Below are 21,620 nucleotides of genomic sequence, written 5' to 3'. Positions count from 1 at the left end.
TGCAGCAGGTCTTGGTCCAGACATCCCCAGCCCTCCTGCTCTCCTCCTGGTCTGAGCAGTCACACATTGTTTTGCTTTGGCAACAGGATTGATTCCCACTCTTCTTCTGCTCTGCTCCTAGGGAGGACTGGCTGCTGAGGTTTGTATACAGAACCTCTGCTGTCCAGATCAACGTTGCAGGCCTCCAGCCAGTGGACTTGGATGACAGGAGGATGGAAAACATGGACCTTTCATCTGTAGTAAGTTCTACTACTTAAATTACCAGTTTTATCCAGCACTGTAACCTCACACTGATTGATTAGGGGAAGATGGGATACTGCAGAGAGCACCTCTATGTACACTGCCCCTCTTTCCTTTCTTTGAAATAACTCTCAATTCAGACTTCACTATGGATTTTGTTGGCCCACCAACGTAATGAGAATTTGCCTCTCCTGTTGGATATATTTGGGTTTTCTTGGTTCTGAAAGGTCTCATACTGGAGACAGATTGTTCTCCAAGAAAGACCTTGCTGTCTTCCAGGCCCTGGATCAGCAGGGAGGTAGGATCAGCAGCTGGGAAACCTGGAGCTCAAACACATGGCTGTGGAACAGATGCCACCTGCAATCTTATCTTGGTGGAGCCTCCAGCACTGCTCAGGTTCACTCTGGGGCAGGGTGACAAGCCTTGTACCTTGGTCCCTGGGGCTGCACTGACGTGTGATGCAGGAATCAGGCTGTAATCACAGCAGCTCTGAGATACTGATGGCTGGTTTGGTAAGTCCAGACCTGGGCTGCTGCCTTTTTGGAGTGCAGATCTCCAGGAAGTGAGAAATTATTCCCCTGGATGGCTGGTAGACACTCAGTTTCCTCAAAGCTATCTGGTCTCATATCATTATATGTCCAGCAATATTCAACTCAGTTACCTTAAGCAAACTAATGACCTCAGTGCCTTATCTTCACCCACAAGTGAGCTCTTCCACAGAGTATCATGGAGTGCTTCCAGATCTTTTGGAACACCAGCCTGCTGAGCCTCTAAATACCCAACTGTTACTAGCTCATTTCATTCATTAGAACTGAGCTATGCCAGGAAACACAGGGTTTCATGCTGCACAAAGAAACCAGAGACACTGCAGCACAAAAGATGGGCTTCCCAGAAGGAAGTGGTGTAGCAGAGGCTTTTCAGCATGGGCCAGCACTGTAGCTGCCCTTGTATCTTTGCATCTCCTTGGTTAGCTTTCCCACATGCTCCCACATCCCTTTTTTCACTGGTGCCACCAGGCTCTTCTGAGCAGTGACATCTGTAACAGGCATGAAAAGAAAAATGGCCAAAGATGTCAAGCAGTGGTGGCACTGGGGTGACTGTTCTGTTCAGTCTGTGTTGCTCTCCTCTCTGTGACTTCAGAGAACCTCTTTCTGCTGACCTTCTGCTTCCTGAACTTTGAAACCCCCTGGAGTCCTGCAGGCTTGATCCTGCCTGGCTCACAGCAGCCTCTCTGTTGCTGCCCCAGAGGAGCAGTATTTACATTCCAGCTAAAAGAGTAATGGTTACAGAGCCACTATCTGCTAATCTTCTGTTGTTGTGCATCTGTATCCCTGCTGCCTGATGCCAATAGACAATCCCAGTGCTGTTCTCATCTCAGAATGAGCTGACACTTTCACTTGCTTCATCTTACTGCAGAGCATCTCAGGAGAGGGGGGGAAAGCAACCCCCTGCAGGGGGAAGAACCTAAATTAAACAGGAGTGATTCTCTTGATCCATTTTTTCTTTATGAAAAAAAACCCCACGGTGCATTTTGATGGACATTTGAAATGTGATAAGGAGCAAGAATGGGGAAGGACATATTCAGGGGCACTGTTTTTTGAAGGGGGAAGAAAGCAAAGATGGATTTTATCATAGAATCAAATAATAGAATGGTTTGGGTTGGAAGGGACCTTAGAGATCATGTTAATACAACCCCTCTGCATGGGCAGGGACACCTCCCACTAGACCAGGTTTTGCTGCAAAAAAAGAGGAATATAACAGAAATGTATACAGAGATATTTGCTATAAATGGGGACCTTCAGATAGATGCCCTGTGAGTCTCCACCTTGCTGGATGTCCCTGGGAGTCTCCTGCCAGGAATAAGAAAGGCCAAACTGGGATAGAAGAATAAAACAGATGATGCAAAGGTGTGTGACAATCTGATGCAGGCAGCCTCAGTATTTTAGGCTTCTCCCAGTCCATCCATGATGAAAACCAGACTGGATCCAAAGGGCTTGGTTCTCTTTGCTGTGGTAGCATCAGAATCCTGAAGTGTGTGGAGGAGACCTCAGTGTAAACAGGAGTTCACCTCCAAGGCACTTGGTGCACGTCTCTCTTGATTAGTGTGTTTTTTATCTGACTTGATAGTAAAAAAACTGAGAGAAAAATGTCCTCCCACTCAGCAAATGCAGATATAAAAGCCTTTCTAAAGGTTACAGTGGGACTTATTTATTCAGGAGATTTATTTGACAGCACCTGTTAGAGAAACCAAGGCAGTAATTGAGCTGTAGCGTATTAGACTGATTGCTGTTTGTTGTAGATTACATTTTGCATGAACATTTGAATATTCCAGAAGTGCTCAGAGCCAGAAGGTAGGCAGAGCATTTTCAGGGAGGCTCCCAAGCCAAGAGCAGGTGCTTGAGTTGGTCTGGGCAGTTTGACTGCACCAGGAACCAGGGGTGGACTTGGGGGCAGCTGGAATACACAGCTGGGAGTCTAGTAGATCATTATTGCTGAAGTTCTCTTGATATTCCAATGTGAAAGTGTCTTAAAGATGTTCACATTATGATTAAGTTTTGCAGTAACTTTGAAACTCCTCCCTTTCCCAACCTTGCCATGGCAGCTGAATTCTCCTTTTCTTAATCTTCATCAAAACATTGTCTGGGTGGCAGCTGCCAGCCTGCTGCTGGGGCTCACAAATTCCTGGAAATCATAGAATCATGGAATGATTTGGGTTGGAAGGGACCTTAAAGATCATCTAGATCCACCCCCCTGCATGGGCAGGGACACCTCCCACCGGACCAGGTTGCTCCAAGCCCCATCCAACCTGCCCTTCAACACTTGCCACACTAGAGGAGAGTGAACCTCATGGAGATACCTGGAGCTCCAGAGCCATGCTCCAGAACCCACAGACCAAAGATCCATGGTACTCTGGTGGATTTCACAGCCACCTTCAGCTCCTGCAGCACCTCTGCACAATGGAAGGCAAAACAGCAGAGCTGCTTTTGGGAATCATCTGTATCACACCTTTGCTTTTTTTCCCTCTGAGACACCCTAGAAGCTTTTTTCCTCTCCTTTTCTTTGCTGCTGTAACTAAGAAGTGGGAAAGCTCTCCCTGTGTCAGTGATTAAAAACCAAAAATAACTGATCTCTCTTTCCAAAAGCTTTCCCAGAAGAGGGACCTAGTATTCCCACTCCAAGGGAAGGCAAAGAATCTCGAGCCATTTACAGCTTGCAGTTTGTATTTGCTCTGTGGCAGACAAAAAAACCTGAAAGGCTGATGTCCCTCCTGGCTGCAACACAGAGGTTTGGCTTGAGCTTGATGTTCTCTTTGGGGATATTCAGCTGCTTCTAAAAGGCAGAGAGAACCATTTCCTAGAGCCTTTATTCCTCATTTCAGAGCTCACACAGGCACAGCTACTTAGGATCAGTGTGGTGCCCTGGCACTGTGGCCTTCCTGCAGATGGATAGAAGGCATTTCCTCCCCTTCCCTCCACTGTGCCTGAAATCTGAGCATCATTTCCACACCATCTCTTTGAGTACCCACCCTGGCTGAATTCAAGGCTGGATTTCTGGGTAATCTCATGTTTTCTGAGATTACCCAGTGCCACATTTCAGAAAAGATTCACAGGTTGTTTCTGTTTACATCTAATACAATTTGACAGATGAAATTTGCTGTTCCACTTGAGTAACCAGCAAAGTTTTGACATCTCTCTCCCCTGGAGCATAACAATTTGCACCACTTACCACCTTTAACAGTTTTTTTTTTCTCTTGCACTTCACACATGAAAGCACCTTCCATTTGAAAATCAGGCTGTTCTTGCAAAGCCAGCCTCTATTCTTGGCAGGTTTGCAGTGGTTTGAAGCTGTTGGCTTTGCAAGAAGCTGTTCCCATCACACAGACCTTCCTGGAGCAAAACTGCCAGCAAAAGCAGTGGGAGTTTTCCCTGAGTAGTGTTAATAATCTTTGCTTCTGTGGAGTAGCTGCACAAAGCCCAGGAAGGTGAACTGAGGACAGAGAATTCATCTTTCTGTTTCCTGTCTTATGTTGGAACACAATTGATAATTCTGTATAATTTCTGTGCTCAGTTGAGGAGCTTTGGTTCTGACCCCTTCAGCTAACACAGCAAGCAAATTCATTTGCAGCATCCAATTAAAAGCGTTAATGAAGGGGAAGGCTGACTTAGCTGACACATTGTGTACATGAGGTTTCCTCCTGGGGCACAGATTCAGCTCATGTGTGTGAGATTCTGCACTTACAACAGTGTCTATTATTGATATTGGCTGGATGTAGCTCTGCCCCAGACACACCAGAAGGTCTTAAATGTGGGATGGATTGGTAGGAGATCACATTGCTAAGCAGAGATGTTGCCCTGCTCCATAGCTACTGAATTTCCCAAATGCCCAGATATGTTATTACCCTCAGCTCATAAAGGAGATTAAGGGATGGATAAACTGAGAGCAGGTCATTGTCCCCAAAGAGGGTGAAAATTCCCTCAGTTAACCCAAAGTGATCTTGTTTTGTGGAACAGAGAAACTGGTTTGAAAGCCACAAAGATGGTGACATTTCAGCTGCCAAATCTTGTGTATTCCTGGAGCAGGATGGGGAGAGGAAAGGTGATCAGGCTGTTCCAGGGAAGGAGTTGTCTTCTGCTGCAGGCAGGTCCTGTTACACCATCCTGGTTATGGAGACTGCATCTTACCTCAGTGTCTTCATCTGGACTCTGGAAAAATTCTTCTCAATCCTGGCTTGGCCAATAGAGCAGATATTTTGGGTCACTAGTGTAGTTCACAGTGTCAGGCATTTGGGTCCCCTAAGCTAATTTTTAGAAACACTCCAGTTCAATATATCAATCCAGTCTTTATTTTTGGGGATCTCTTTTCCTCTGAGGCCCCAGGACTCCTGATGCTCAGGATGTACCTTCAGTGCAAGGCAGGACTTGCTGCATATGGCAAGTTCATATTTTTTCATCAATCCATTCAAATTCCAGCTTCTGAATTAGGAGATGTGTTCACTGTCCTCACTTTTGGAAAACATTCTTTCTGAAGAACCCAAACAGAAGAATTTTATTTCTATCTTAACTTCATTAAGCCACGACCTCTTTCAAGGTTTGTTTGATGTTCTTCACGTTCTTACTATGGGAATTGTCCCTCCCAGGTCCAGCCACATTCCCCAGCCTGGGTTAGATCTTTGCTTTCAGAAAACTGTGAAAAACAGAGAGGACATTTTCTGCTGGGCTGAATGCCCTCTCTCATGCAAGAAACACCCAGCACTCTGAATCAAGGCTTACACTGACATGTGGGAATAATTGTGACCAGGGGAGCCTGCCAGCTTGGCAGAGGTGGTTGTGTTTTGAGTGAGAACCTGGCAGAGCTCAGCAGTCCTAAAATCCATCAGTCTTGGCCACCATCTGGAAGAGGAGGGCTGTATGGCTTTGGTGGCAGTATCCAAAACTGAGGATGGATGGATGGATGGATGGATGGATGGATGGATGGATGGATGGATGAAAGGCTGGACATAAGCCACCAATTTGCAATTGCAGCCCAGAAGGCCAACTGCATCCTGGGCTGCATCAAGAGAAGTGTGGCCAGCAGAGGGAGAAAGGTGATTCTGCCCCTCTAGTCTGCCCTGGGGAGACCTCACCTGAAGTGCTGTGTCCAGCTCTGGAGCCCCCAACACAAGAAGGATGTGGAGCCGTTGGAGCGTCTCCAGAGGAGGGCAACCAAAATGATCCAAGGGCTGGAGGGAGTTGGGGTTGTTCAGCCTGGAGAAGAGAAGACCCTGGGGGGACCTTAGAGCACCTCCAAGTGCCTGAAAGGGCCCTATAAGAAGGCTGGGAAAGAGCTGTTCACCAGGGCATGTAATGATAGGACAAGGGGTGATGGTTTTAAGCTAGAATAGGGTAGATTTAGGTTGGACATTAGGAAAAAGTTCTTTAATATGAGGGTGGTGGATCACTGGAACAGGCTGCCTAAAGAGGTGGTGAGGCCCCATCCCTGGAGACATTGAAGGTCAGGCTTGATGGGGCTCTGAGCAATCTGGTCTAGTTGGAGATGTCCCTGCTTATTGTAGGGAGGTTCGACTAGATAATCTTTAGAGGTCCCTTCCAGCCCAAGGCATTCTATGGGTTTTTTTGGAAAGCAATGGTGGCATTTCAGTTTCTCCCCTTCTTTCCCAGTTCTCCCCCCAGACTGGCTGGTGGTTCATTTCCCAGCACGGGGCTGCGCTCAGGTTCTCTTCCTGGATGCCAAATTCCCTGCCACCAGTTGGAAAGGGAGAGGGGAAGTGACAATAAGCAAAGCTGCTGAGCTGGCTCTGCTGAGCTCTGCCACCCGGAGGCGGTTCGGTTTCACTATGTGTGTGTACACAGAGTGTCTGACACACCAGGGGGAGGAAAGGGCTGCGGGGAAGGAAGGTGTGATCATTATCTGAGCTGCAGAAACTGCACCTCACTCTCTTAACCCTTTTCATCCTGCACAAAATACTGGTTTCTATGAAAACAGCATTTTGTCCAAAAGGGATCCTGAAACTGATGCCCCCCCAAGGCAGACATTACAGCTCCTGGTGAAATAAAGAAGCTCTGGAGAGGCATTTGAACTTGAAGGTGTTTTTTTTCTTGCATGGTAAATTTGTTCTTTGGACATGATGGGCTTCAAAACAAATCCAAGAGGTGAAATTCTGAGCTGTTTTAATGACCTGAGCTCCTGCAACTTGAAGAGTTCTGCACATCCTCTGCTCATGCTGCATGGCTCCCTGCTCCTCTGGAATTCTCCTTCAGTCCATGGGATGTTTGATCAAGGAGAGCAGGAGGAAGGCAGAGACCAGCTGCTCTGTCCTTTCTCTCTCCCTGCAGGTAGCCAAGAGGCCAGAACTCCCAGCTGAGCTCTCACAAGCTCCCCAGACCTGCAGAGCAAATATCTGTGAGCTGTGCCAGGCTCTGGAGCCATAGTGTGATTCTTGCACTGGCCAATTGGGATCAGTGCTCTTCTTGAGGGAAACTTAGCAGGACCTTAGAACAGTTGGGTCTGGTGTGAGCAAAGCCTTCTTCTGCCATGTCGAGCAGAGCAATGTCATGGTGATACCCAGGGTTGTGACAGAGTCTTGCCAGTACTCGTGTGGGTCTGTGGCAGAGCCAGGATTGTACATAGGATCTCCCTTCTCCCAGGTTCTTTCCCCATCCCACCTCTTGGCAGCACCCCAAGGGTGCTGGGCTCTGGGTTACACCTCAGATACCTGTAGCTCAAACCCTGAAAGAGGTCAGGGTTGTTCCTCTCTCCTAAAGAGCTGATCTTCACAGATGGATCCTGTGCTGCTGCTTTGTCTGTTCTTTCACAACACTGAGGGAAACCAACTGTGTGGAGCCCTGGAGATTGTCCCAGGGAGCTGCTGGTTGATCCTATGATCATGTCTTCTCCAACATGCTGGTCCCTGTCTCTCTCCACCCAGAGCTGCTGTCATTTCTAGGGAGAGCAGCATCTGTGCTGCAGAGCTCAGAGTGGGCTGGCTGCAGGTCCAGGGGTGGAATTATTTTTGTTCTTCAAGCTCCCATAAACTGAACTGTGTTTTTCTGGCACCTTAACCAGAGGCACTTCTTGTACCAAATAAAACAACTGCCACCTGAATCCAGCAGACACAGCTAATGATAATGCTCTGTGACATTTTTTATGCTTTTTTGGGTGGATTTGAACTTGAAAATCTTTCCAGACTTTCGGAACTGACAGCTCCTTCCAGCTGAGTGATGGATCCACCTGAGCAATGCCATCACCTGCAGTCCTCTGGAGATCTTCCCCTCATCCAGGAGCTGGCTTGTGTTTTCCAATGAGTCAAAACAACCACAAAACCAGCTACAAGGGGGGAGAAGTCACCTAAGCACAAAGATAAACCAACCCCATTGCATTCACTCCCTTTTAACAAGCATCAGTATCATTTGGTTTGGTTACAAGACCATTTTTCTATTCCATTTATTTTGAAAATTCCTCCTCCACTTTGTTCTGACAAATATTCAAACAATTGTTTATTTCCCTTTAACATGTTTATTGTCCCTTACAAGGCTTTAGATGTTCCCATCCTTTCTCCAGCACCACCTACCCAGCAGAGGAATCCAGCTTTTCAGAATCCAGATGAAAGCAGGTTTTTGAGAGGTGGAATTTTTTTATTTCCCCCCCAGAAGGATGGCTTCACAGCTTTGAAGTGGCAAGGCAGTTTGTTGGCTGGTCTTTGGCTGGTGGTTCAGTACTTGATGTCACAGCATAGAAAGAGTCCTACCTTCTCAGGGCTTCTCTTGGTCTGGAATCCTCTCCTGGGCTGTCCTGGAAATAGAAGTGAGTTTCCTTTTGGAAGAGATTCAGTGGTATTAGCAGACCTGCAGTGAGGGATGGACTTTCAGGAGGTCTCAGCTTTTCTTTTAGCGCCATCAGGGGAAAGCTCAGCTCTTCAGAACTGCTCGTACCCAGAGTCTCTTGGTGATTGTGGTGCTCAAGAAGAGGAATTCCCCATCATTTTGGTGGAAGCTGCTGGATACTGAGGAGTTATGAAAATCTAGTCCTTAGGGTGGAAGAGGAAATTTGTTCTCTCTAATGACCAGAAAATGTAAGAGGTTGAGAAATCCCCCAGCACTGACCAGGGCAGGAGGGTTGTGATGACTGCAGAGGTTTCACCAAACCAAGAGGCTTCACAGCTCCTCCCAGTACATCCATTTCCTTCTTGTTTCTCCCCCCTTGTCCAACTTCTGTCTTTCCTTAGCACCAACCCCCTGACTGTGCACTGAGGTCCATCCTTTTTCAGAGAACAACATCCACATCTGAACAGCCAGTCCATTAGTCCTTCTATGGTTATTTTAATTAGCTAATCTGTTCAAAACATCAAGAGCCTGTCGAGCCATCTGGACTGATGAAAGTTGCTTATTGCCTTCCTAATGTGCTGTTTAAATCCTTCATTTTGCTCCAAGTCCTAAGTGTATCCAATGTTGCCTCTCAAAAGGAAGAGCTTTGCTCTGGTATGAACAGAGAGTTCCTTCCTGGGGCACTGGTGCATGGAGCTGGGAAGCAGGAAGCCTGGGACCGTGCTCTTGGGTATTCCCCGCACTGGAAATTCCCTAATTACAAGTAGGATTTTGGAAAGTAAGTGGCAGTGTTGCCCAAGACAACCTTCTGGCTGGGGCAGGAAGGATTTAAACTGTTGGAAATGGAATTTAGCAAAGATGGCAGCAGGTCAAGGGAGGTGATCCTCCCCCTTTACTCAGCTCTCATGAGATCCCACCTGGAGAACTGTGTCCAGTTCTGGAGTCCCCAACATAAGAAGGACATGGAGCTCCTGGAGTGAGTCCAGAGGAGGCCACAGAGATGATCCAAGGGCTGGAACAGCTCTGCTCTGGAGACAGGCTGGGAGAATTGGGGTGTTCAGCCTGGAGAAGAGAAGGCTCCAGGGAGACCTTAGAGCAGCTTCCAGTGCCTGAAGGGGCTCCAGGAAAGCTGGGGAGGGACTTGGGACAAGCGCAGGGAGTGAGAGGACGAGGGGGAATGCATTAAAACTGGAAGAGGGCAGATTTAGGTTGGACATGAGGAGGAAATTCTTCACTATGAGGGTGGTGAGACCCTGGCCCAGGTTGCCCAGGGAAGCTGTGGCTGCCCCATCCCTGGCAGTGTTGAAGGGCAGGTTGGATGAGGCTTGGAGCAACCTGGTCTGGTGGGAGGTGTCCCTGCCTATGCAGGGGGTTGGATCTAGATGATCTTGAAGGTCCCTTCCAACCCAAACCAGTCTGTGATAGGCTAAAACATCTTAGGAGGCAAATCCTACCAATACACTCTGCAGGAAACAGCCTCACCTCAGCCCCTGGGCGCTTCCCTCTCCACAGGAAATCCCACTGTCCATCCCCCTTGTGATTCCCGGCTCCAAGGTGCTTCCCCCACTCTGGCTGTGAGCACAGCAGCAAAGCAGAGCTGGAGGCTGCTCCCCAGGAGGATCCTGGCTGTCCTGACTTCAAACACTCAGCTTGCACAGGACACCTGATATTAAGAAGGCAGTTTCAGCCCTTCCAGCCAGGCAGAATTACATGTATAACAATAACCTGCAGAGGAGCTTTTCTCTCCCTCCTGTGCCGTGGCTGGAAGGGTGCTTTCCAACATCCATCTCAGAAGGGTTTATCTTATGGAAATCACTTTACAATCAAAATGGGAGGCAGCTTGCATGTACTGTTGACTTTAATTTGGTTTATGAACCCATAACTCTCAGCCTCCCAGTTTTATATGGTCAGTGCAGCTTCCAGCCAAGAGCCTTGACACGCCTGGGAGCTGTTGTGAGATGTAATGACTGTATCTTCATTTTAATAGGATAATATTTGCTTTTACAAGGGAGCTAAGGCACAGGGAGGACATGTGATTTAGCAGAGAACAGGGAGTTGAACTATGACAACTTGTCTCCTACCTGGGTGTCTCTCAGCATGGCAGGTCACCTCATAGCACCCAGTACCTGGGGGTTTGTAACTCACCAGTGGCCAAGCAATTTAAATCCACACTTGTCAGAGGAAAAGCAGCCCTGCAGCAGTGTGTACCACCAAGGGTGCAGCCAGTTCAGGTGGTTCAGTGGACAGCTGCAGTTTTCAGAGCTCCTTCTTTCATCCTTTCAGGTCCCATGGGTGGCTTTGGAGTTGAAGGACTTGCCTGAGCCGGGTTCCCTGCTGCATCCCCACTAATGGGACTCTTGTTGCTTGCAGGTGAACGGCCACCTGGACTACATGAAGCAAATGGACATGATCCTAAAAGCTGTGGGCATCAAAACCAAGGAGTGCCAGCTGGAAGAGAAGGGCAGCAGGAGTCTTTTGTCCCCTCAAGCCAAGAAATCAGAGCGGGCAGCAGGCAGTGAGGCTGCAGGAGAGGAAGATGTGGCATGAGAGGAGAATGCAGCTGATGGTGAGGCTCTCCCAGCTGGCCACACTCGCTGCTAGGGTTCCTCCAGCCACCTCCTGGGGGAAACCTCCCTCCCCTGACCAGCCTCTTCACACAGTGGGGACAGCAGGGAGCAGGCAGCAGGAAAAGGAGCAGATTAGAGCTGTGTGGGGCAGAGGTGCTCAGCCAGCACCAAAACCACTATCAAAGCAGCGTCCGTTGCACTGGGACTCCCAAAGGAGTGTCAGGAGAGCTGGCAGAGCTATAGCTGCAGCTTTCAGAGCCTGGCACCAGGACCAGAGTCCTGTTACTGGATCCAAGCTTTTGGAGCAGCCACCCACAGCATCTCCCACAGATGAGAAGGGGCTGATTCCTGCCTGAATCAGCACTGCTCCTCAGGAAGCAGTGGCACTTCCCTCCTGGCACAAACTGGGCTTATTCTTGAGGGAAGCAGCTGTCACCAGCAGGGACTGTGTCTCTGCTACATAACTCTTGGGAAAGCAGGTGGCTCTGTGGGTATTTTTAAGCTATATCATGGAGAGGGGCTTGTTACTAGGACATTAAAATGAGTTTCCCACCAGTGGTTGATGTGGGTTTCAGGCGAGCAGGCATGTTGCAGGCTCTGGGTGCCCAGCTCTGTACATCTGAGCATCCCCACTTCAGCTCTGCTAGCTGGGGAGGTGAAGGGCTCTGGCAACCTGGCTTCTGTCTCCCATCTGCTGCTGGTTTGCTGCCAGGGCTTGGGCACTTCCCAGTCAACAGGACTGTTCCTCACTCTGGAAGCTGAGGGTGATGAGCATTTGAGGCCTCCCTGCTATTAGAAACCTGCTTCAAGTCCCTGGGTGGAATCAGAAGAAACAGAGTGGGCTTTTATGAGTTACTACTTTGTGAAACTTCCTCCCAGGTTTTGCAAGCCAGCAACCCACAGAGACTTTTGTTTCATGTCCCACACACTTCTCCAGCCTTAAAAGCCCCCCCTGTACATATTTTTAATTGGCTTAGAATAAAACCAATACTTGGCAGAGGATAAACATGAATCTGTTTGATTTCTACCTCCTTCCATAAAAGCAAATTGGCATCTACTCTCTTCTCCCTCAGTCTCAAACAGGAGGGAGGGACCTTGCTTTACATCCCCTGCCAGGCAGACTCTTCCAAAACCATATGGGATTGATCCACATCCATAAAAGGTCCTTTTCTGACCTATTTTGTTTCTAAGCCCAAGGAGATGCATCAAGCAGGAGCATGGCAGGAGGATGAACCCCTCCTCTATGTTTTTCTGTTCTAAAGCAAGTGCTGGCTGGTACAAACACCTTCCCACATCCAGGCTGGGAAGGTCTCCTTGACTCAGAAGATGGAAACCAGTGTGATTGCAGCTTCCCATTTTGGCTCACACAGAGCCCTCTTGCTCCTTCCCCATCCCAGCAGCTGCTTTAGTTCCCCCTCTCCTGCCTTTCTCCTGCAAACCTCACCTGCAGATTATTTCTCACCAAGTGGAAAGGGTGGCTGCTCTGGGGATGGCATGTCACCTGGCAGCTTTGGGTGGCTTTTCCTCTCCCCAGTTCCTACTACCAATGGGGGCTCAGACCTGCTCAGCTCTGATCATGAGCAGCTCCTTGCTTCAGAACCACAGGAGATGTCTCCAGGAGAAGCTGTGACAGGCCTGTTCTCTGGTCAATGTGGCTGCAGGAAAGAGGTGCTATTTCTCCACCGCATCAGACAATTTGTCCACAAGTAAATGCTTTGTCACAAAGACCTGACTCAATGATAAGAGTCACTGATTATTGCTTTTGAACATCTGGTTGGAAGAAGCAGTTTCTCTTTGTCCATCTCCTGAAGCCTGTGTCTGCTGCCTTGGTTCCCTGATGGACTCGTGGAGTTCATCATGTATTTACTTCTTTTTAGCTGGAGTTGCAGCCAAAAGATGTTTTTACATCATTTGTGGAGAGAGGGACACACTGATCTTGGTTCTTGATCCCAACCCCAAGCTCTCTGTCCACAGCTAGGTGGCCAAGGTCTCTTAGTGGGTTTGATATCACCCTGGGCTCAGCCCTCCCTTTGTCCTGTGCCTCACTGACCCCTGGGCAGCCCTCAGCTGCAAGGGGATTTGCAGCAAATAAATGTCAAGTTAGTCATAAAAACACACGTTCAGTTCTGGAACATACATGGGCAACATGGCAAGAAAACTGATGAGACTTGCTTGGCATGTGGCTGCCTCTTCCAGCACCCCAAAATCCTAGGTATGCCTTGTCCTCCTTTGTCTTCATCAGCTTTGGGAGCACAATTAAACTGGTTAGAGTGAGCTTGGAAATGGGCAGCAAGGCTTGTAGGGTCTGAGTCCATGGAGGGCACAGCAACCCCCTCCCAACCCAGCTCTGCATCCAAAAGGCACTTGAGGAAGAATCTGCTAAAAGGATTTGTTGGTTTCTTTCATATTTTAAGTGCCCACTTCCCACATCACTCACTGCTCAGTGAGGAGGGGCTGGGGGGGCTGGCACAGTCATTTAGAAGACAATATCTGTTCAGATTCTGATTTGAATAAAGGGGATAAAAAAAGGTTTTCTGATTCCATCATCTAAAAACTGACGGGCTTGTCCAAGTGTGATGGTCATGTGCTAAAAATAGGAAGCTGTAGGATGGAAGCTGAAGGGAGTCTTATCTCCTTACTACTGCCAGGATACCCGTAGAGCCACAAACAAGTGGAACACCCACACACCCTCCAAAAATCAGCCCTGAACAGTTTGCACCAAATTTAATCCCCTTTAGCACAGGCTGCTCATAATTCAACATGAGGGTTTCACTCTGCTGCTGCTCACAACTTTTGCAGGAAACCAGGACAGAACCAGCCCAACTCAGGCAAGGAATTCAACCTCCAAGAAGGTGTGATGTTCTGTGGACTGAAGCAGCCTCAAACTTCTCGTCCATGAATCATGGCACCGTGGGATGTGGTTTCAACCAATCCTCTTGGTGAGACAGAGGTGATCTGCTGAGTGGCATCTGAAAACCAAGCCTTGGTTTGAGTTCAGGGAGATAAAGTCTAGAAGAAGAATCTAAAGTCTGAGGTTCAGACTAACTAGAGATGAAAAGGCAACGAGAAGCAGCTCTCAGAGAAGGGCAAGGGATTGGTGATGGTGAGCAAAGGAGGGATGGAAGCAGAGAGAAACAAGGCAGATTAATTCAGCAGGTAAAGGTGGCTTTGCAGGGATGAACCTACTTGCCTCAGTGCTCGGTGGCGACGTCTTCTCCAAGGAGACACGTGGTGTTTGAAGAGGGCATCGAGCAGCAGTGTGTGGGCCAGCAATTGTCCCTCCAGAGAGTTTGCATCAGGCTGGGGGGACCCTCCCCAGCAGTCAGAGGTCTGGAACCCCCCATGGGGACACCCTCACTTAGGCCACGGGGGTGCCAAGACACTTGGGCTGCAGCTCCGTGTCCGAAGGCTCCACATCGAAGTGGTTGAGCAGGCAGGGCCTGGGGGCTGGGAGGGCCAGGGAACTGTGGGCAGCTGGCAGCAGATTGTGCTCGTGTCCCAGCACCCCAGACTCCAGCGAGTCAGTCTCTGCCTGTAAGGTGAGGACATTCTTGAGGGAGGTGGCAGCGCGGGCTCCACTGTTGGAGTTCCTCATGGAGAAGGAGATGGCGCTGGGATGGGGCTCCCCCGCACGCCGGCAGCAGGGCAGGTATTTGCCCATGGCCCTCTTGAAGTCCCTCATGAAGAGTGGGTAGATGATGGGGTTCATGGTGCTGTTGCAGTACCCCAGCCAGGTGAGCACGTCAAAGAAGCCAGCTGGGACACAGCCACACACTGCCTGGCAGGGGGACACAGCAAGGCATTAGCACCATCTCTCACCTCAACCTGGATGCCAACATTCTCCTTTCAAAGGAACCCTTTCAAAGACTTTTTGCCATGTCCTCACTCCCTGGGGACACTGCATCTTCAGTCCCACAGGTTTTCCAACAAGACCTGCAGGCATCAGAGCTCCGACCCAGCGATGAGCTCTTGAAAACCTGAGGTCCAAAAACCCCACAGCTGCTTACCTGAGTCACATTGGTGATGAAGAAGGGGAGCCAAGCCACAAAGAACATGCCCAGGAGGATGCCCAGTGTCAGGCTGGCCTTCAGAGCCTTCTTGCTGTGCTTGTTGGTGAACCTCCTGCCCTCATTGCCAGCCACGGGCTGGCTCGGGGCACAGGGAACCTGCAGCAGGAGATGGGGTGGTGAGTGGGCACCTCCCCTGGGCCAGAGCACAAGGAAAGTGACATTTGGGGCTTCAAACCCTGCAAAAAAACCTGGCATTATTTCCCTTTGCAGGAGGATGTCACACACCACAGTCCCTGAACCCAGGAATCAGGAAGAGTTGAAATCCTCAATATCAAAGAGATTACATCTGTATTTATTTATTATTTTTACTGTAAAATAGGGGCTTTATCATTAAGATGCTTCTTTTGTAGAAAAATCCAAATCCAATGTTTTGGTGAGGATAAACCATGCCCTGAAGAGGCAGTTCTAGGTACTGATTAGAGCAACAAATTAATTATATTTTTAAAAGCAGGACATCAAACATTCCAGCCCACAAACCCCTTAACTTGCCCAGGGAAGCTGTGGCTGCCCCATCCCTGGCAGTGTTGAAGGGCAGGTTGGATGGGGCTTGGAGCAACCTGGTCTGGTGGGAGGTGTCCCTGCCCATGCAGGGGGTTGGGATCTAGATGATTCAAGTCCCTTCCAACCCAAACCATTCCATGATTCTGTGGCTGAACTAACTCTCTCCTCTACCCACTCTTACAATCCACAGTGATTATCTCAACCCTCTGCCATAATGAAGTAAGGCCTCACAGCCACACAGCTCCCTGCCCAAAAAGAGATCAGAATTCCAGTTAACCAGATGAAATCCACACGTTCCCTGGCTGACCCCTCCTTTGCAGCTCACCCTGAGCTTAAGCTCACCCAGGAACCTGCTGGGGCACTTTACTCTGCTGAAATCCAGGGTTGAAGGCTGGTTTTCCACATCATCTCGCTGTCCCCTGAGTGGGGCAGCACTGGAGAGGTGGCAGGTTTGTGTTTGTCAAGTCCCAAAACCTGGTATCTGGGTGGGAAATAAGTATTTTATGATATTGTCTGTTTATTTTTTGATTCTCATTTTCATATTGTCTGTTTATTTTTTTATTCTTATTTTCCTCTCCAAAGTCTGTTGCCTCTCAGCTCATGTGGGAGGGCTGACTGGGCCAGAGAGTCCCGCCTCCTTTCTTAAAAGAGAGAGAAAATCAAATTAAATCAAGGTATTTAAAGGCAATTAAGTTTTTCTTTTTCCCTGTAGGATATGAGGTCAATAAAGCCCATTACAGGGAATTAAAGCTGTTAGATTTAGTGACAATTACCTTCTCCTGGAGCAGTACAAACAAGTGCAGCCAGGGTTTGGTTCTAAAAACCACACATGCTGGTTTAACCAGCACTGGAGTTAGGAGGTATTCTTGCAGTTCCCATTATAGAAGAGGTAACAAAAATAGAAGCTGCCTGTTCAAAATAAGGTGCTCTCCAGAATTTGGGATTGACTGTTATTTAAGCTCCTTCTACCCCATCTGTCTCACACCCACCATGGCCAAGATTTAAGTGTGGAAAGTCAGATAAGATTAAACCCCTCTGGGATGACATGAGCCAAGAAGGGGGAGAAACTGAGTTTATTTTGCACTGCTGAGCATTTTTGCCTGGATCCTCATTGATTTCTCTGCTTCTGCTCATGATTCTGTGCTCCTGAGCAGCTGGAAAGCACAGCATGGCTGGGACAAGGCATGATGCACCTTGCAGGAGACATCTTGAGGACATCTTGGGGGTGGATGTTGCCCACAATGTCCCTCCCTGTGGTCTGGTTGCCAAAGCCCTTTGCCAAACCCAGGCCATCCTGAAGACAGAAACACCCTGAGGGTCCAAACCACAAGGGTCTGCAAGGAGCAATGTGGCTGTGGCCACCTTACCTGTGATGTGGTCTCATCGGAGGTGGTGGTGGTGGCCACGTTGGAGGCAAGGGAAGCCACCTGCACTGCTTGCTTGCGGGCTGCCAGGAGGATGCGGCAGTAGGTGAAGGAGATGGCAGCAGAAGGGAGGAAGAAAGTCAGGCAGGAGGCCACCAAGGCATAGGGCAAGCTGACCAGCAGCCTGCACTGCTCCTCATCCCCTCGGGAGGTGACATTTGGGGACTGGACTTCAAAATCCAGCCTGTGCCAACCCATCTTGATGGGTAGGAAGGAGGCCAGAGCAGCCAAGGTCCAGGTGGCCAGGATGAGCCAGAGGGCTCTGCAGGAGGTCATCCTCAGCTTGTACTTGAGGGGGGAGATGATGAGCAGGTAGCGGTCCAGGCTGATGAGGCAGAGGTTGAGGATGGAGGCGCTGCAGCACATGACATCGAAGGAGTACCAGAGGGAGCAGAAGTCACCCCGCAGCACCCAGCGGCCGTACAACTGGTTGAGCATGGCTGGGGGCATGACCACCAGCCCCACCATCAGGTCGGACATGAAAAGGGAAACCAGGAAGTAGTTGGAAGTGTTGCGGAGGGAGCGCTGGGTGACGATGAGGAGGATGAGGAGGAAATTCCCCGCCGTGGTCAGCAGGATGATGAAGCAGAGGAAGGCAGCCACCCAGCTGCTCCCCACCAGTGCCGAGCGCTCCCCCAGCAAGCTGGAGTTGGGGGCCCCCGAACCACCCTCCATGAGGAGCTGGGGGGACCTTCTCCAGCCCTGACCTGCACTAGGTGATCATCGCCAGAGCCAGCTCCAGGGGAAGGACCATCCCTCTCCCTGCTCCGTGTTCATCCTCCTCCCTCCTCCTTCTCTCCCTCTCTTCCTCCACTCTCCCTCTTCACTGGCAAGCAGGGCAGAGTGACATTCCCAGGAGCCGATCAGCAGGAGTAAGGTTCCCTCCCTGTTATTCACAGCCAGGAATTTCCTTGTCCCTGCAAATCCCTCTGCACTGGGATACCCCTGGACACAGCTCTGGGATGCTGGGGATCCTCAGGATGCTGGAATGCTCAAGATGCCAGGGATCGATGCTGAGATGCTTGAGATGCCAGAGATGCTTTGGATGTGCTGAACCAGTGAATAATCTGGAATTCAGGATGCTCCAGATGCTGGGATACTCTGGACCCCAGGATAGTACCGATGCTGGGGATGCTCAGGACCTCAGGATGCTCCGGATGACAGGGATGCTCCGGATCCCAGGACACTCCAGATGCTGGGAATGCTCTACCCCGCGGTGCTCTCTGTCCCCCGGGGCAGGGGCCCCGCCGAGCGGCTCCGTGCCGGGCTCTGCCGCTGCCGCAGCCAGAGCCGGGAGAGGCAGAGCAGCCCCGAGGCGAGCGCGGGGATGTTCCCAACCTTTCAGCCAAGCTCTCCCGTCAGGAGGAAGATGGGGAAGGTGTCCCTCCGTGTCCCTCCCCCGGCAGAGGTGGGTGCAGAGGTGTGCGGGGCAGTGTGACCTGCGGCTACGGGATGCACGGAGCAGGAGGCAGAGTTGCCGGTTCTGAGGAGGTGGGGCTGGGAGTGTGGAGGGAGAGGAGGAGATGTAATTAAATGCTAATGAAAACAGGGTCTGGTGGGAACTCCACGAAGGGGCAGCCTCAGAGTTCCCTTTTCCTCCTTAAGGACACAGCCAGTGCCCGCTCTGCTTCCCCTCTGCCACCGGGGACCCTGTGGTCACCTGGCAAGTGGGCAGTGGCCCCGGGGCCAGCACCTCGTGGCCAGCCCAGCCCGCAGCACCAGGCTCCACTTTTCATTCAAAGCAAAATTTTACAAAGCCAAATAAAAAGTGACCAAACCTGCAGGCAACAGCTCCCAATTCACCTGCCTCGGGAGGGACTTGCTGGGTTGGTTTTCCAGCAGTCTGGATGGAGGGGTGAGCAGAAGCCAAGGGAAAAGGCTGCACCCATTCCAGGACAGCCAGAAAAGTTTTTTTCCCCTCAAATGGCTGCAGTTTCTGTTGAGGGGAGACCTGACTCAAGCACAGCCCAGAGCTCTGTGTGTGTGTCTGTTGTGCCCCTGGCACCAACCCCTGTGGCCACAGGGACAGCCATTGTCCTTCCCTGTGAGGGTGGTGAGACCCTGGCCCAGGCTGCCCAGGGAAGCTGTGGCTGCCCCATCCCTGGCAGTGTTGAAGGGCAGGTTGGATGGGGCTTGGAGCAGCCTGGGCTGGTGGGAGGTGTCCCTGCCCATGCAGGGGGTTGGGACTAGATGATATTCAAGATCCCTTCCAACCCAAACCATTTTGTGCCACCTCTGAAGCTTTTGTTAACTCATTTCCAGCTGTACCAGCCCAGCAGGAATTTGTCTTTTCACCAACATCCACTTTTTCTAATCACCTTTCCAACAACTTTGTCATGCATTTTTCAGGGGCTTGAACGTGCAGTTCAGCTCTGTGAGATGCAAAGCAGGGCTCACCTCTGCAGATGGACACAAGCCCTCATGCAGCCCACTTGCCCCCCTGGGATCTCCATGCCACTGGAAAGCTTCTTCCTGGGAAGCAGCCGCTGTCACTGGGAAGCAGCTGCTGTCACTCACACCAGGACAAGCTCTCCCAAGAGCTTGTGCAAGGGTGTTTGCCCTCCCTCTGCTTCTCCAGGACCCTCTCCTTGGATGCTCCCAGCCAAACCCACCCCGGCCACCCCTGCATCCCTATGTCCTGGCAGGGATCCCAAGGCAGAGCACACAGACACGAGGCTCTGATCGCAGCAGGAGGTTGCTTTGGAAAAGCTCTTGTACCAGGAAACCCTCATTTCCTTGTCCCATCTGTGCTGGCAACAAGCAAGAAAACCCACCCCAAGCCCACGCTGCTCCAGGCTCATCAGCCTGGGGACATCAATGCAGCAGCACAGATTTCTCCCAGCTGGCTCCACACGAGTGCACAGCTTGGAAGTTGTGCCAGAGTGCAGAGCCAGGCTCCCTCCTCAGCCCTGCTGCCCCAAAAGCTTAGGAGCACCTCAGTTTGTCTCCAGAAAAGGAGATGGGATCAGGAGTGTGGAGCACAACCAGGGAGGTTTTGTACTCTTGGTTTGGATGCTTTTCCTGGGGAAGTGAATCTGTATTGATGGAAGGAAAATGTGTTTAAAAAAAAAAAAAAAAACTGCCTTAAAATGAGATCCAAATCCTACTGTTGTCCCTGCAAAAGCTTCTCTGCTCCAGCAGCTCTGCAGGCCTGTCTGTGCTCTCTGCCCTGTGCTGAGTTTCTGGGCACATCTGCAGGGGACCATGGTTTCCACCAGCTCTGCTCTCCAGTACCACTAGCAGGGAAAGCAAAACCAGGTTGTCAACAGCCACCCAGTGTCACCATAGCAAAGAAAGGGTTGGTGAGCTGGAGAGAGGAAAACTGGGAGGCTGGGAGACCTCAGGGAGGACACCCAGGCAGTCCAGGGCTTAACGCAGTGGCCTCCAATAGTACAACCTACTCTTAGGATCTCATTCCACCTTTAATTGGGGTGGCTCCTTAGGGCAGATTTTGGATGGAGCTTGGCCAGTTACCTTTTCAAGGTCTGTGTTTTCATCTGCCCTCCACTGTCTGTCTCCACTGAAGCTCAGGTTGTGTGGAAAGGAGGTGGAGACATCCTGGTCTGAGCACCTTAAACTGCAGCTCCTGGAGTTTACAGGAACAGTCCCCTGGCTAAATCCAGCCCCTCTTTTCACTGACCACCAATAAAAGGGCCACATCGTGGTGGTCTGACAGCATGGATTTCTCCACCTTTGCCTGCCTCTGGGCTCTCCTGTAAAGCTCCTGTCCTTGGGAGGACACTTCACAGCCTAAAATAAATTATTTTTATGCCCAGATCCTTCCTTTTCAGCCCATCCCCTTCCTTGTGGCAACTGCTGCCTTAACACAAACCTCCACCACCTGGAGAGCTGCTCTCCAAGCTCACACAGAGCCCCAAGGACACAGCCTCCTGCCCCTCCAGGAGCAGACACGACCTGCCCCAGAGCTAGGCTCAGACATGGGAAAATCATCTGATGGTTTCTGAGGGTCTGGCCAGGCACCAGTGGGACCAGGGGTTTTCAAGGGCAGGTTCTGCTCTGCTGGATCCAAACACCCTTGGAAAGAACCCACTGGTCAGCTAAGGCACTTGTGTCCCCTCCTCACCCACGAAGGGATGTCCATGTCGATGTCCAAGTTCGCCTTCCTCCACGCCAGAGGCACTCCTGGAGGCCACGAACATCTGGAAGCCAGGGAACACGCTGGATCAAGAGTGTCACCTAGTGGCAACAGAGCCGGTAAAGGTTGCACGATCCCGCAGAGACCCCCACGCACTTCGCACACAAGTGGGACCCCACAGCCCTTAAACCTCCAGGCTGTCGGGACAAGACCTCTTGAGCACAACCAGGCCTGGGCAGCAACTGCTGAGCAGGCTCCTCATCCCCACGTGCAGCCCATCTGGTGAGGTTTTGGGGTGGGTTTTTCCCTCCTCCTCCCTGCAGGAAGCTGAAGGGATCCATGGCTCTCCCTGCACCCTCCTGCACTGCTGTCCCACCTGGGATCCTGGTGTAAAGGATCAC

At 50.6% G+C, this 21,620-nt stretch overlaps 2 protein-coding genes across 3 annotated transcripts in view; one reads left to right on the top strand and one right to left on the bottom strand.

Moving 5' to 3' along the window:
• TMCO4 (transmembrane and coiled-coil domains 4) overlaps positions 1-12,140 on the top strand; it is a 38,040-nt gene extending 25,900 nt beyond the window's left edge. For both annotated transcript variants that reach the window (XM_051637515.1, XM_051637514.1), the window contains 2 exons: positions 122-239; positions 10,932-12,140. In XM_051637515.1, the coding sequence (XP_051493475.1) occupies positions 122-239; positions 10,932-11,108 (295 nt within the window). In that variant the 3' untranslated portion in view covers positions 11,109-12,140. The remainder of the gene's footprint in view (positions 1-121; positions 240-10,931) is intronic.
• A 2,283-nt stretch (positions 12,141-14,423) lies between these two features.
• On the bottom strand, positions 14,424-17,798 carry HTR6 (5-hydroxytryptamine receptor 6). Its single transcript, XM_051637529.1, has 3 exons — positions 17,067-17,798; positions 15,136-15,294; positions 14,424-14,906 (listed from the first exon to the last, which is right to left on the bottom strand). The coding sequence occupies exons 1-3, from the start codon at positions 17,796-17,798 to the stop codon at positions 14,487-14,489; spliced, it is 1,311 nt and encodes a 436-aa protein (XP_051493489.1). The 3' UTR covers positions 14,424-14,486.
• Between the last annotated feature and the right edge of the window lie 3,822 nt (positions 17,799-21,620).

Source organism: Apus apus, chromosome 20 (assembly GCF_020740795.1).
Source record: "Apus apus isolate bApuApu2 chromosome 20, bApuApu2.pri.cur, whole genome shotgun sequence".
In the NCBI taxonomy this organism is placed as follows: Eukaryota; Metazoa; Chordata; class Aves; order Apodiformes; family Apodidae; genus Apus; species Apus apus.
This window is presented reverse-complemented; position numbering and strand designations above follow the sequence as displayed.